This window comes from Mytilus edulis, chromosome 8 (assembly GCF_963676685.1).
Source record: "Mytilus edulis chromosome 8, xbMytEdul2.2, whole genome shotgun sequence".
Taxonomy (NCBI): Eukaryota; Metazoa; Mollusca; class Bivalvia; order Mytilida; family Mytilidae; genus Mytilus; species Mytilus edulis.
This window is the reverse complement of record NC_092351.1, coordinates 5,780,119-5,796,129: the sequence shown is the minus strand read 5'-3', so window position 1 is coordinate 5,796,129 and position 16,011 is coordinate 5,780,119. Positions and strand designations below refer to the sequence as shown.

Below are 16,011 nucleotides of genomic sequence, written 5' to 3'. Positions count from 1 at the left end.
ATAAAAATCAGCACACAGATATAGGAATGGTATGATTCTGATTAGACTATAGATCCTGTGTCCAAGCTTTGTTTTCTTGTAGATTGGTGTAAAATAAAAATGTAGGTCAAGCATTAATATCAATGCAACAAAACAGGATCCCCAAAATCAGAGTGAGACTTTCATATGCAAATTTCAAAGTAGACCTTAGAAGTGATACAGCATTTTGTTAATGCTTTAAATGGTCATATAGCTCTGACATGTATTAAGAATTGGATGTACTAGGCATTGTGCATTCCTATTGAATGTTAATCTCAAGTTCTCAAGAGTTAAACATGCCCCACGGCCCAGACACACTCAAACATGAATGGTTAGTGTACACCATGTTGCTTGATATGCATGATAAGGACAGGACAGACATCAAGTTATAAACATGTGTGAGTGTCAACTTCCAACTTGCTTAGTTTTTTTTTTATATAAACAACAAGAACGAATACTTAAAATCAAGTGAAAATTATAGATGCATCAGATTAATATTTGTTGATTGGTACTTTTTTTAATTTACAAGTTGATTTCAGATTAATATTTACTGAATCAAAGAATGACTAACCATTACCCTACAAAAAATGGCTTAAAACAAAGATTAACTGAGTGCTTACACTTTGCACATGCGTAGGATTTTTATCCAGGCAATAACTTTTGACTTACCCCTTCAGCTGAAATTTTTGAAAAGTTGGGGGAAAAAAAGGGGGGTTCTTCCAGACAACTGAAGTCATTTATATGGACAAATTCGTTCATAGATTAACCTAGTTTCAATGTACTACATACATCTGTTACACACTGCAGCATAATTAAATAACTACAGAAAATGTAATACTGCGAGGAGTTTGAGCAGTCTGAGCAACATGAAAAACATCAACAAATGACGGTGTAAAGCCTTCAACCCATCATCATTTTTAAGTAAAATATATTTAAAATCCTGGAAACATCATCACCCTTCATTGTCTCAATCAGTTTCGTGGTTAAAAACAGTAAAATATGACATAATTTGCTTAATTTTGCGCCGAAATAACTCCAAAAACGTTAGAAAAGTGTTGAATTTTGACCTCCGGTTGAAGTGTTTATTATGTAAACTTCTTCTCTCCGTATAAGCTTCCTTTATAAGGAACACCAAGGATTATCTCCAAGTAAAAGTACTATTTACACATTAAAATATATGTATGTTATATATATTTTAAAAGTTAATATCCACCAGTATAATACACAGTAAAAGAAAACTCTTTCTATTTACACATAAAATCCGAGTGTCTTTTATAAACGTTAAAACACAACTTATACGGACTAAAAACTGTTTGTTTCAGACCGTCAACCATCCATTGCCTCAAGCAACTTTAAGCGTTTGATATACAGTTTATAACACATCTCCCTTGTTTTGGTTTCTATCATATTCATTATCTTGTCGTCTCTTAGTGTTTTTGAGAAATGCCTACAGTCTATAATTAGCCTGATGATATTTGATTTAGATTGAAAGACACTGTGCCAGACTTCAGCTGTTATATGTTGAGTAACATATGTCTTGATTGGTTGAAAGTATGTAATTCTAATATTTGATAAAATTGGACACTCCAGGAGAAAATGAGAGATATTTTCCTCAGAAAGATTACATAGTTGGCAGACTGAAGAAGGTGCTTGATTAAATTTCGCTCGATCAGAATTCAGAATAAAGGTTCCTGAAACTATTCTAGCTTTAATAATAGCTTTCCGAACTTCGGCTTTTGTCTTGTCAAATATAGTCCATACTGGATGATTTTTGCCAACAAGAAGATGTTCAGTATCCATATGTTTTAGAGTTGATTTAGATTCTGCGTCGTCCCTTAGTGTATTTTGCCAGTATGTGTTCAGATGCTTCGTCACAAGAGATTTCCATTTCAATTTTGAGGGAAGAGTTTCTTGGAGAAGATGAATTGGAGGCAGTCCATACTTTAACAGGATTTCTCGAATGTTTGAGAAGAAGCTGTTCGGGTTGTCATAGTTGACCGACATTTGTCTGATGATTTCATCAACTCTTTGAACATTTGAAGACAGTAAATTATGTAGGAAAGACAGTTGCTTTTTGTGTAGTTCAGCCTCTATTGGTAATCCACCAATTAAAAGATATATTGCAGCTATAGCCGTGCGTTGAGGAAGAGATTGAAAATGTCTTAAATTCTTTCTATGAAAAGATTCCAGCTGTGATATATTAGTCTTATTTAGAGGAATGGCTTCCAAACCATAAAGGAGTCTTGGTAGAACGTATGTGTTGTAGATTTTATAAGATGTTACTGGATCTAAGCCGTTTGTTCCATGCACCCCAGAGCCCATTAATGCATACAAAGTTCGTCTTGCGAGCTTTATTCTATTGGCCACATTTATTTCTCCTTCCTTTTTCCAACTTCTAGTTATACCTAAATGAGTTGCTTCTTTTGATATTGTAACCGGAGTATCGTATAGAGTCCGGTCAGCATTTGTAACCTTTCCACATGTAACAATTTTTGTTTTTGTAGGATGAATTTTGTAGTGATGTTGTTTAGAATATCTTTCCGAAACGTTGAGCATAATTTGAAGATTGTCTCTATTTGTTTCAATAAAAGCCATATCATCAGCGCATGTAGGAGTACCAACAACTATATTTCCAGTATTTAAACCTAGAGAGTTTCTTTCTAGTTCCAGAAGTAGGTCTTGTACAAATATTTTGTAGAGATGAGTAGACAAAATCCCACCTTGTCGTACACCTTGGTGGACCGAAAATTTTTCACTAAGATCGCCTTGCCATTTCACTTTTGTTGAGAGATTACAATATAGATCTTTAATTACCAGCCAAAGGAAAGAAGGAATATTTAAGTCTAATAATTTATCTAGGATAATGTCATGCTGTACCACATCAAAGGCTGATTTAACATCCAAGAAACCCATATAAAATTCACTGTTTTTCCTTGTTTGATCATATTTTGATTCCGATATAATGAAGCTAGAGATGAGAGGATTTAGGCCTTTAGTGAATCCAAATTGTAAGTTCGTAATGTTTTGCAGATTGAGTTTAGGTAGAATGCAGTATTCGAAAACTTTTCCTATGACTGGGGTTACTGTAATACCACGGTAACTGTTGACATCAGAGGGATCCTTGTCCTTTTTTAAAACGGGGAAGAGAATGCCAGTCTTGAAAGTGCCTGGAGTCTTTAGAGTTTCTATTATGTTATTGAAAAGTTTTGTAAGATAAGGAGCTATTTCATTTTTGGAGAATTTAAGATGTTCAGCACATAATTCAAATTCATCAGGACTTTTATTCATATTTAATTCTTCAATGGCTTTGATTATATCAGCTGATGTAAAATAGTCAGACGGTATTTCCTGGTCTTCGAGTGTTTTCAACATTTCTTTTTGACGAATTTTGCATAAATTTACATATAAATCATCAAATTGTTCCGGTCTAGGGGCACTCAAATCTTCATAATAGTTTGCGAAAGCTTTCCTTTGGTCTTTAGCCAGAAAAAGATATTCATTTTCATCAGTTTTTATACAGTTTATTGCAGATTGGGAGTTATCACCCAAATTTCTTCTGATGAGTCTGTGGAACATCTGTGAGCTAGAGGTGTTCATAATTTTATTATGGATGGTATTTCTGTCGATGGCTTGTTCCATTCGCTGACGTTGACGAAGCTTTTTTTTATGGATTTTTAGTTCAAGAGATAAGGAATGGCCAATTGGTTTCCCTAAGTCTGCCCATTTGTTGTAAACAAGACTCAGAGTGACGGGGAATCCTATACATAGTCATGTGCCTATATGTTTCTGGGTCACATTTATTTATATCTCGACCAATGAAAAGCTTTAGGATGCATTTGTGTCAGTTCCTAACAAACAGGGGAATTACCCGCGGTTTTTTGGAAATCTACGGAGGACGTCTTTTGATTTATCATATTTCAGTAACGCAGCACTTATTTTAATACCTATTTTGGCAGTCGTGTGACAAAATCTATTCTAATGAAAAATTAACCTCAAATACTGATGGATGTTTAGTTGTTTTAATAAATTTATTGTCTGAAGCACAGGCTATGTTTTTGTTTACACGCTGGTTACAGCGCCACCTCAAAATTTTTAGATTATCTCCCCTTTCCCGCGTGACCACCGGAAGTAGCTCTTCAATGTCACTGGCTTTCCCACTGAATTGTACGCTTTAATATCATTGACAAAAGGGCAATTATTTAAGCCGCATGGTTTTTTAGCATACGTCATAAAATACATAATAATAATACAAACAAAATATTTTATAAAACTAAGGCACTATGGTAAAATCAAGTTTCAGTTTAAATGGAGTAATAAAATTCAATGATTTTGGCATAATCTTCTCTGTTCGACATTAAACACTTTTACAACATTGTCTAAAACTGAACAGAACATGTCATTTTGATAGTTAATTTTGATATATAGCATGTTTGCAAGTGTTGATTTCTAGAGCCTATTTCTATGATCAATTTATATTCAATTTAACTTGAGAAAACACTCTCTCAACCTCAGTTGTGCTCAGTGGCAACAGTGCTGCCACACTCATAAGTTTCAAAGTTTGTGGTTAGAGCTCAGTCCAGTCAATCCTCGTGTTTCATTCATGAGCACATTTATGTTTTTTCTGGATTGATCTGAGCTAAGCTGAAGTGTCCCCAATAAAGGAAGTAGATGATCTACCCTCTTTAATCCTTTTGCGTTTGACGAGTATCTGAAGGAGCTCCGACTCATATGACAATTAAAAAAGGCCGAATGGAGAGGCGCACATTAAAAAAGTTTTCAATTTTAACAAATATGTTGTAAATAAGAATTCCAGCATACTGATCACTGTTCCTCTGTGTAGTATGTTTTTCCTTTTCGTTCACTATAAACAAGATATGCCGTTTGGTATCCCAAAGAAATCAATTTATAGCGTTTGCTACCAGTTGTATGTTGAAAAGCATTTTGGATTATTTCTTTTTTGTCGAATTCTCAATTTCACATCGGGAATGGTGGTATACAGCGTTGAAAAATCTAAAGTTTTGTTAAAACTAATTTCAGAGAAAGATCGGGATTTAATTTATACAGAAATTCTTAAGAATTTTTTAGAATCCACATATGGTTAATACCACTACTGTTTTACAGTATTTCTGAAGACCCTAACAGAATCTTTGTCAATCTAATAACCAATTTTCACCGGTTTAATCTAGCCGCATGTATAGGCACCTGGGTTCCAAGTCGGACAAGGACATGTCATTAATATATATATATATGTAGTTAAATATTTAGTTTCCTTAATGATATTCTGACATTGTGCTGAACAGACAGATGGTATTTCTTTTTTTGGTATTTTTTTCGGAACCATTCTGAGCTTATTGGACGGTGTGTACTACTAAACATTGAAGAACTGTAATGTTAACTTATGTATGCTGGTCTTGTATTTGTTGTTTATGTGAATATGGGTGTCTTTATGACTCCTCCTTTTACATTTTTTCACACAAATCAACTATGAAAAATCTGAGCGCAGGGAAAGCCAAAAAGGTCTACTTGATAACTACTGAAACAAATCGTATGAAGAAGAACAAAACGTCATGATCTACGTCAAAAACATTGAATATCAACAAACACCATCAATCAAATTTTAAAATCCTGGATTGAAACACGCACATAAAGAACGTGGTAATATAGTTTATAAAAAGAATCATCAATGCATTAAAGGGTTGAATTAAAAGACAAAATACAGCAATGGAGTTTTAAAAGAAAATTCTTGTATTTATCCAAAAATATTTCATGATATTTGCAAATGCATCACTAATAACCTTTTAACTAGTTCTTAAATGTATGACTGCAACTTTCAGTACTTACGAATGACTGGAATTTATAGTACTGAAAAGTGACTGAAATTAACAGAACTGATTTTTAGCACACAAAAATGGCTGAAATTCTTAGTACAGAATAATGACTGAAATTTTTAGTGCAAAAAACTACTTTTTCGCAATATGACTGAAAACATATCCCCCTTTTTTATTATTCTGTTATATTTTATAGTGTGTAATAAATCAAATTTATTCGTTCAGTCTATGTTTACTTGTTTTTGTTAATATGTCTAAGCCATTTCAGTTGATACTTTATAGTGTGTATTTCTATGTTGTCATTTTACTTTACTATTGCATGTAAGGGTGAAGGTTGGCACCTGTTAACACGCTTACACCCGCTATATGTATCTGTCCTACGTTAGGAACCTATTATTTAGTGGTATTGTTTGTGGATTTGGTTCATAAGTGTTCCACGTTTTTTTTATATAAATTAACCCGAATGGTTCCTGTTTGAGTTGTTTTACCCTTGTCAGTTTGGGGCCCGTGTAGGTTGCTGTTCGGTGTGATCCAAGGCATCGCGTTGAAGGCCGATTTTTACACATGGTAACTTAGATGAAGGGTTGTCTCATTGGCACATTTTCTTATTTCTATATGATTAAACGTACAGATATTTGAAAGAAATGTCTTGATTTATTATATGTTTTATCAGTACTGTAATTGTAGTGGCATTAACAGTGCATGCATATGTGATCGCTATGTAAATTCCTGGTAGTGTAGGTATTGGTGTTGTAAAGACGACTTTTCGCAAATGTCCATCAAAAGAATGCTTTGTTAATTCCTGTTAGTGTACAGTGACTACAAATGAATAGAGGGACTGTATCAAAAAGAATGGCCAACGTAGATACAAGTATCTTGTCTTAAGAAGAAATAAATCCTACTTTGTAAAGGATCACTCTGATTCAAACAAAACATTCTCTGGAACTGAAATTATCAAGATGCTCGATTTTTTTATTGACAACATATTTGTTACGTTTGGAGGACGTGCTTTTCAACAGACTGTCGGCATTCCAATGGGAACAAACTGTGCCCCTCTACTTGCCTACTTATTTCTTTATTATTATGAGGCTGACTTCATGCAGGAACTTCTTAGGAAGAAAGACAAGAAGTTAGCAATATCCTTTATCTCTACTTTCCGCTATATAGATGATGTTTTTTCACTAAATAATTCAAAATTTGGTGACTATTTGGAACGCATCTATTCCATTGAACTAGAGATAAAGAATACTACAGATACAGTTAAGTCAGCTTCATATTGTGACTTAAAACTAGAAATTAACCATGAGGGTCGGTTGAAAACAAAACTTTACGACAAAAGAGATGATTTCAGCTTTCCAATTGTGAACTTTCTATTTCTAAGAAGCAACATTCCAGCAGCACCTGCATACGGGGTATGTATCTCCCAATTGATACGATATTCTCGTGCTTGCTATCCTGATTTTCTTGATAGAGGGTTGCTGCTCACAAGGAAGCTATTAAACCAAGAGTTTCAAATGGTGAAGTTGAAATCATCCCTTCTTAAATTTTACGGACGCCATCACGAGTTGGTTGACCGTTATGGAATAACCGTTTCACAAATGATATCGGATATGTTCCTTACGTCGTAACTACAATCTCCTTCCCTTTCTTGAATGTGACCTACCGAATTAGACTATTTACCGGATTTGATATCACATAAACAGCACGACGGGTGCCACATGTGGAGCAGGATCTGCGTACCCTTCCGGAGCACCTGAGATCACCCCTAGTTTTTGGTGGGGTTCGTGTGGTTTATTCTTTGGTTTTCTATGTTGTGTCATGTGTACTATTGTTTGTCTGTTTGTCTTTTTCATTTTTAGCCATGGCGCTGTCAGTTTCTTTTAGATTTATGAGTTTGACTGTCCCTTTGGTATCTTTTGTCCCTCTTTTATAACCACTGGGTCGATGTCTCTGCTGGTGGACATTTTGTCCCCGAGGACATCATCCGCCCAGAAGCAAAACCACAATTGCATGAATTTACAAAGATCAAGCAGGAAACTGGCTCATACTTGCCCAGTATAAAAGGTCCGAAACAGACGTCACCATGGACACGGTGTCATCTGATAGGCAGGTGTCCCCTCATCACCAGACATGAAAAATATCTCAAATATGACTCATTTAGATCATCGTCCTAGTGGCAATAGCAATATTACACATATACAGCCATGTTTAGTTCTCCTTAAAGAAATTTTGGTTTTTGATGACACAGTAAACACTGTCGCATTTTGAAATGTGAGACCAAAGGCTGCAAAACTTGTGCAATTTTAATTACAGATGCTGAATTCATTAGCAATTTGACCAAGAAGTCTTATTTTACCAGAAGTTACGATGATCTGAATTGTAAATCGATAAATGTCGTCTACGGATTAGAGTGCAACCTTTGCGGATTGGTATACGACGGTGAAACAAAAGGAAGGCTAAACAAACGTATGTGCGGCCATAGATCAGACATTAACCTCAATGCTAACGACATTCTATACCAGCATTTCACTCAGCCCGATCATTCCATCGTTTCTATGACAGTTCGCATTATCGAAAAGATATACCATAGCTCTAACAATCCTAATCTTTCAACGACTCTCCGTAGACAAAAAGAAGACTACTGGATTAGACAATTGAGAACTGCAACACCTTATGGTTGCAATTACAAAATTGATGGTATAGGTATTCTATCTAGTCCTTCGTGTAACTCGGTGAATGTGATGAATATTTTCAACTCGACTCCTCGACGTAGACACAGTCATGGTCATCGTCATTATAAATCACCTTCTCTGCATGATGTCTCTATTAATGACCTGCTGCTATTTATACAAAAGCCCTTAGGTATTCATCACATTCACACGAAACTTTATTTATTACCCCTTACAAAACTTCATTCTCTGTTCATTTTATTTTTGGAATCCACTGTTACAAACCCTCATTCAAACCAATACAAACTTGAAGCTATAATTTCGGATATTGCAAGTCACAGACTTTTCAAGCCAGTCCGCATTGGAAAAGAGGAAAAAGAGAAAAATTCTTTCCTTAATCTTTCCTTTGCCAATAAAGGTCTCGATGGCGTCAACTTAGGCAATATCCTTCATCATGAATTAGTTCAATCGAAAATACCTCCTTATTTCAAAGACCAGTCTGTACCAATCATTTCTTATACCTATACCAAACCTATTGCAACTAAAATTTTCAATTACAAACACGTTTTGCAGGATCTCGATATTGACGACTTCAAGTCTAAACCTCCTGATTGCACTTGCGCTAGTTCCCAATTCACATATAATCCTGCTGGCCACGTTATTACCGGTGACCTCAACATTGTTAAAAACACTTCTCTACGAAATGTGTTATCAAAAGGTCCGAAATATCGGGAGCCTAAATCCATCAATTGAACATACAACTATAAAATTTTGGATTCAGTCGAGGATTATGCCAGGCAATTGGCTAAGCGCGAGAAGGAAGACGTAGACACTCTTTCCGAATGGATTAAGGCAGTGAAGTCGTTGATACAAATCAGAATTAAGAAACTGAATGGGTACATCAATGCCCATGCTACGTCAATCTTTAAAGACCCGAATGTTGCAAAACACCTATCCGACCTCCATGATAAATATTTTGTTGTCCCCGCAGACAAAGCCCCAATTAACATCGTTTTTGTGTATAAAAGTCATTAACTGCTTGATAAACGAATTATGTATTGACAATTAACTTGGAAACTCAACATATAACCTCACGACACTTACCAAAGAGGAAATCCTGGATAATTATAGGTCTGTTATTTGTTCCTTTGGAATTTCAACCAAAGATGAAGAACTGGATCTTCCATCACTGTATTGGATACCTAAACTACATAAGTGTCCTTACAAACAACGGTATATTGCTGGGTCTTCCAAGTGCTCCACGAAACCTCTTTCTAAATTATTAACATCTATTTTATCAGCAATCAAAGACGGGCTTCAAAGTTGTGAAACTGCCTATTCTAGAGGTGGCGTGAATCAGATGTGGATACTTAAAAACTCCAAAGATCTTTTAGAGTACATACAATCTAACTCTCTTTCATCTTGTAACAGTATTAAAACATTTGACTTTTCTACTCCTTACACAAGTATTCCACATTCCAAACTAAAAGACAAATTGAAAGAGTTGGTATTGCTTTGCTTCATAAAAAAGAATGGTCAACGTAGATACAAGTATTTTGTCTTAGGAAGGAATAAATCCTACTTTGTAAAGGATCACTCTGATTCAAACAAAAAATTCTCTGAAACTGAAATTATCAAGATGCTTGATTTTTTTATTGACAACATATTTGTTACGTTTGGAGGACGTGTTTTTCAACAGACTGTCGGCATTCCAATGGGAACAAACTGTGCCCCTCTACTTGCCGACTTATTTCTTTATTATTATGAGGCTGACTTCATGCAGGAACTTCTTAGGAAGAAAGACAAGAAGTTAGCAATATCCTTTAACTCTTCTTTCCGCTATAAAGATGATGTTCTTTCACTAAATATTTCAAAATTTGGTGACTATGTGGAACGCATCTATCCCATTGAACTAGAGATAAAGGATACTACAGATACAGTTAAGGCGGCTTCATATCTTGACTTACATCTAGAAATTGACCATGAGGGTCGGTTGAAAACAAAACTTTACGACAAAAGAGATGATTTCAGCATTCCAATTGTGAGCTTTCCATTTCTAAGTAGCAACATTCCAGCAGCACCTGCATACGGGGTATATATCTCCCAATTGATACGATATTCCCGTGCTTGCATTTCCTATCCTGATTTTCTTGATAGAGGGTTGCTGCTCACAAGGAAGCTATTGAACCAAGAGTTTCAAATGGTGAAGTTGAAATCATCCCTTCGTAAATTTTACGGACGCCATCACGAGTTGGTTGACCGTTATGGAATAACCGTTTCACAAATGATATCGGATATGTTCCTTACGTCGTAACTACAATCTCCTTCCCTTTCATGAATGTGACCTACCGAATTAGACTATTTTCCGGATTTGATATCACATAAGCAACACGACGGGTGCCACATGTGGAGCAGGATCTGCTTACCCAGTTTGTTTTAGATTTATGAGTTTGACTGTCCTTTTGGTATCTTTCGTCCCTCTTTTAAGTTTAAACGATCAAGATTTTATTTCCTACGCCCCTTAACCAGAGTATGTGAACAAATACAACATAAACTAACACAATATAACAAAATATGAGGACGCACGTGTCGTTGTCAATGTAAAGACCAACGACATCATAGGCAAATTAACCATAAAAAGATAATCATATTGGTCTTTCAAACTAGAATATGGTTCACAGTCACATCTCATCTGTCTCTTTTCGATGAGATCGTAGCTGAGAAAAATAATTCGGTTGAAAAAACATCGAGTATCTATTAATATCATATATATATTTATACTTTATGTTTCACGTTATAAAATGCCTAACATGTTCCAATTTCTGATTAAAGTTCTATTAATTTACACTTCATCTCTTTACTAACTACATTATTAGGATCAGCTACTAAAAAGAAATGTTTTTATATATAAGAAAATATTAGAAAATATATATAAGAAAATGCCTATGGTTGTTGTACGCATTGAGATGATTTATCATAAAGGTTCTTGCATACACAGGCACAGGTGTAATATCAAATAAAATCAAATGGTGAAAATACAACAACATTAAATGTCATATGTAGAAAATAAAATGAGGGACAGAATGAGAGTTTTTCCTTTGAATAACTCCCCCAACCGACTGCCACCATCACGTTACTTGTCTAAACAAATCAGACAGATTTTCAAACATTGAAACACATTATTCACATGAATACATCTTCCAAGAACTTCGGAAAAATCTTCTGAAAACGTCTACTTTCAATGGCGTCTATCTTCAACGTGGTCGATGGTAACATCTTCCTTATTTATTAACTACGTCTTAGTAACTATTACCACTATCAATCATGACAGTCGTTTCATAGATTTCTATATATTTGTTCATGAATATTTATCAATTGTTGTGATACAGTTGCCTTGAAAATAACTCCGCATCCAACGTCATCATGTGTTTTTTTTTTTGTTTAACACAACGCTATTCTACCTATTGGTGCTCATTGTTCTATTTCCTTTTTTTACAAAACGGTTTTGTTCCATGCATGTCACACTCAAATTACGGTGATGGCTTCCTTCGACAAATAACTAGCACACATCATTACCGTTTGTTGCTTTTATGAGCTTATCTTTGACGATGACTAGGATGTTTTGTGTCTGTGAATAAATCGTCGTTTAGATCTTCTGGAATGTTTTGTATGAAAAGAATGTTCTTGGCTATCATATGGATATAAACACCATATGATTGACTAACGAAGGTTTTATCATACTTCTTTGTCTTTATAATAATGTTTTCAAGAATGAATGGTTTTCCTAAACCTGTAGGTCAAGACAACATCCTGGTGAAAAGGTGTCATAAATAACAATGTATTTGTGCGACTACGTTGGAGGATGTAATAGTACGTTCGATGCTTCTTCTGCCAGCTGATCATTGGATACTTGATTCTTTTCGTATCTTTTGTCTTTGCATAGTCATATCCAGGAAAATGATATTACACAATGAGGGTAATAATTTTCACTTTGCAATACCGTTTTTATGAACGAAGCTTTTAACCTCAACTTCGAGACGGCATCTATTTCAGAACTCTCCTATTAGGTCAAGTCAGGTTGTTATCACATCTTATCTTTTTATTCAGACCTGATAAATATTTTACGATGCACACTGAGCACTGTCCCTATGCACATGACTGACAGCAAATATTAAATTGGATGTAAAAATATTAGCTTGTCAATTTAAATCAGATATAGAAACCAGTCTCTTTTATATGCACATACAATAAATTTTATTTCAATGGAAATGTACAAAACAGTTTTATTAATTTTTCAGTATCTTAAAGGACAATGAAAGAGACTACAAACTGCAGTTAGAAGTTAGAATCTTGAACAGAGCATCGAAACGACAGGAAGACGAAATTAAAGATCTTTCGGAGTAAGATTTAAATAGATTGACATTAAACGACGACTTCTAGCTCATTATGAACCATTATAATACATTGCACAGAATAAACTTGATTTTAATCAATAAGAAGGACACGGAATTAACCTAAAAGTCTTTATAACTGATTAGAACCATTAACCGGATAAGTAAACATTCTGTTTTTATCTGAAAAAAAATGTCTTTTATTGATTTCTGATTTCCTTTGCAAATATTAACATACTGCATCTCAAAATGTTTTTAAAAAAAATCTCATAAATGAAGTTAATTTTTTTTATCATAACCATGTCACATTTTAAAAATCGACTACTAACTTGACTAAAATGTACATAGTATTGTATTAATTGAAATCCGAACATTCAGTTTGTTATTAAGATTATGAACTATACAAATGTCTTTGTAGACTTTTTCACAAATATAAAACAACACAGACCTTATAAATAACATCCGGTTTAACATGATAGTTTTTTCCTATGCATATCTGGCTAAAAGCAAACGTAGAATTGGATGAAAAACAAGTTAGACAGAGAACACAATATTTAGTATATGCACATTAACATGTCTTTCAGTTCTATAAAGGTAAAAGAAGGGGAGATATTCAAACTGCAGATGACATTGGATGGTTCACGCAAAGCATTAGACCATAGTCAAGACAAAAATATAAATCTTTTACTGTAAGTTTAAAATTACTGAAATTAACAGATAAATAAACTCATCATAGATACCAGGACTAAATTTTACATATAAGCCAGACGCGCGTTTCGTCTACAAAAGACTCATTAGTGACGCTCGAATCCAAAAAAGTTTTAAAAAGTCAAATAAAGTTCAAAGTTGAAGAGCATTGGTAAATTATAGTTACTCGTGTATTACTAACACATTACGTAGGAAATTCCCTCAGTTGATCTTACTGATATGCACAATTCAGATAAACATTATCTAACTCATTTATACGGCATATATCACCTGATCCTAAAGAAAAGCCAGTATCATTTAATTCTAGTAATACTTATAACAAACTGCTGATGTCATTTTCTATTTTGAAAGAATTATCATGTGCATTGCATTCAATCTGTTGGGTTTTAACATTGCCAAAAAACAAACAATTTAATTTTTTTTCAATACTTGATGAATATGCACAAAAATTATATCATTATTGTCCTATCATTGCCTATCGTTAAATGTTTTTACAAAATATGAAATGTTATGTTACAAAACGTCATGATATGCGCAGAAATTAAATATACAGAAAAGTATCCTGACAACAAGAAAAATTAATCCTTAAATAATACATATGCATGTCCTGCAAAAAATAATTTAGACGACGATGTCACTTTTTATATTAAAAAAATCATAAGTTTTAAACTTTGATACAAAACACAGTTTTGAAAAAAAACTATGTCCGTGTTTTTTCGGTGGTTTACATGTTGTAATGAACATTATAGTATTTACTTACTGTATTGTTCTGTGCTGATTGGTATTGTGTTTGATAACTTGTACTATATTCCTCTCACGTTGTCATTTTAGCGGTTTTTTACATGTTGATATAAGCAGGAGGTTCGGCTAGCTATTAAACTAATTAAACTCATCATTGTTTCTTTAAATGTGAAACTGTCAGTTGTTTTTAGACAGTCCGTTTCTATGTATGTTGGCGTTTGCGTTTGTTGTAGTTCAGTGTTTTTGTTGGTACTTTGTTTTCCTCTTCTATTTGATGTGTTTCCCTCGGTTTTAGTTTGCAACCCGGATTTGTGTTTGCTTAATCGAATTGTGACTATTAAAAAGCGGTATTCTACTTGTGTCTTTATTTGGAAGCCCCCTGTGATTTTCAAGCAGGTTTTGAGTAATCAAATAGTTTAAGATATTTCTCGTTAATTTTTGAATTGCAAACTTATTCTGATTAAGATTGAGGATTGTCAAGTGTTATTTGTTTTCAGATAGATTCAAAATAAAAGACACATCTCTGAGCATAGAAACTGCCGGTCTTCTGTAGTCTTTTCATCCCTCCTTCGACCCGTCCTGTCCTTTATAATCTGAGTAAACTAACTGCTACCTTTTTACAATCATGTTATTCTCCATTTCTCTTCCTGTAATGGTTCCTGAAATTTCACTTTTATTTTTGACAAAGTATTCATTCGTTTCCATAATCAATCAGCACAGCCCCTAGTATGTAGTCAAAGCTCACAAGTCCTTCTAATATGACATGACAACAGTATCGTAACTATATTACTTCTGAATGAGTCTGTTTAAAGGTTTGGTTTACTTTGGGTGATAGCCGACGTTTTCACTGGTGTTAGACTGATCATTGTAATTGCAGTTACCACGATTTTAAAATGGCGGAACAAAAAACAAGTAAAAACGTCTTCTTCTAATTTCTCCGTGTACACGCGTTTTTTTCAAGAATTTCTGAGGCGTTAGGTTTATATTTATGGTATTGTTGTGTGTGTGTGTGTGTGTGTGTGTGTTTTTAGTATCATACTAGAACACACCCGAGAAATCGCGGGCATTCAGAGCGTGGTTGAAAGTATGCTAAGTGTTGAAAGATGAAATTTTGTAAAAGATTTAATGAAAGGTATCAAAAGTCATAGGTACTTGGGGACAGGACAATTGTTTTTCTACCCCTCCTCCTTTTTTTCCAAAATTCCCAAATTGTTGTTTTCTTTTAATTTCAATATGAACATACATTTAGTATATTATGCACATTCATTATTATAAATAAAGTCTGTTTGCTTTTTACTATCAATTTTCATTTTACTAATCAAACCACAGCGGTCATTGATATACTATATAGACCCTCTCTATTTAATATACTAAGTGACCCGATGAATTTTTGTAAAAGATTTTATGACTTGAGAATTTCAGAAAAGGTATCAAAAGTCATAGGTACTTTGAGACAAGACAATTGTTTTTCTAGCCCGGCTCCCTCTTTTTTTATCCAAAATTCCCATTATTTTTTGTTTTTAGTTTGCTGTGACTAAATGTAATGAAATCTAGGGCCGTGTTCCCATTGACATAAACTCGGTGTTGTGTAAGTGTAACTCACACGTAAACTAAACAAAATTACGTTCCCATTGATAAAACTCAATGTTTACATGT

General features: G+C 34.2%; 1 protein-coding gene across 1 annotated transcript in view; it reads left to right on the top strand.

The window, feature by feature from the left end:
• The window catches only part of LOC139484675 (uncharacterized), a 147,836-nt gene that overhangs the window by 17,289 nt on the left and 114,536 nt on the right, over positions 1-16,011 (top strand). The window contains exons 2-3 of the mRNA XM_071268535.1: positions 12,814-12,915; positions 13,491-13,595. Of these exons, the coding sequence (XP_071124636.1) occupies positions 12,814-12,915; positions 13,491-13,595 (207 nt within the window). The remainder of the gene's footprint in view (positions 1-12,813; positions 12,916-13,490; positions 13,596-16,011) is intronic.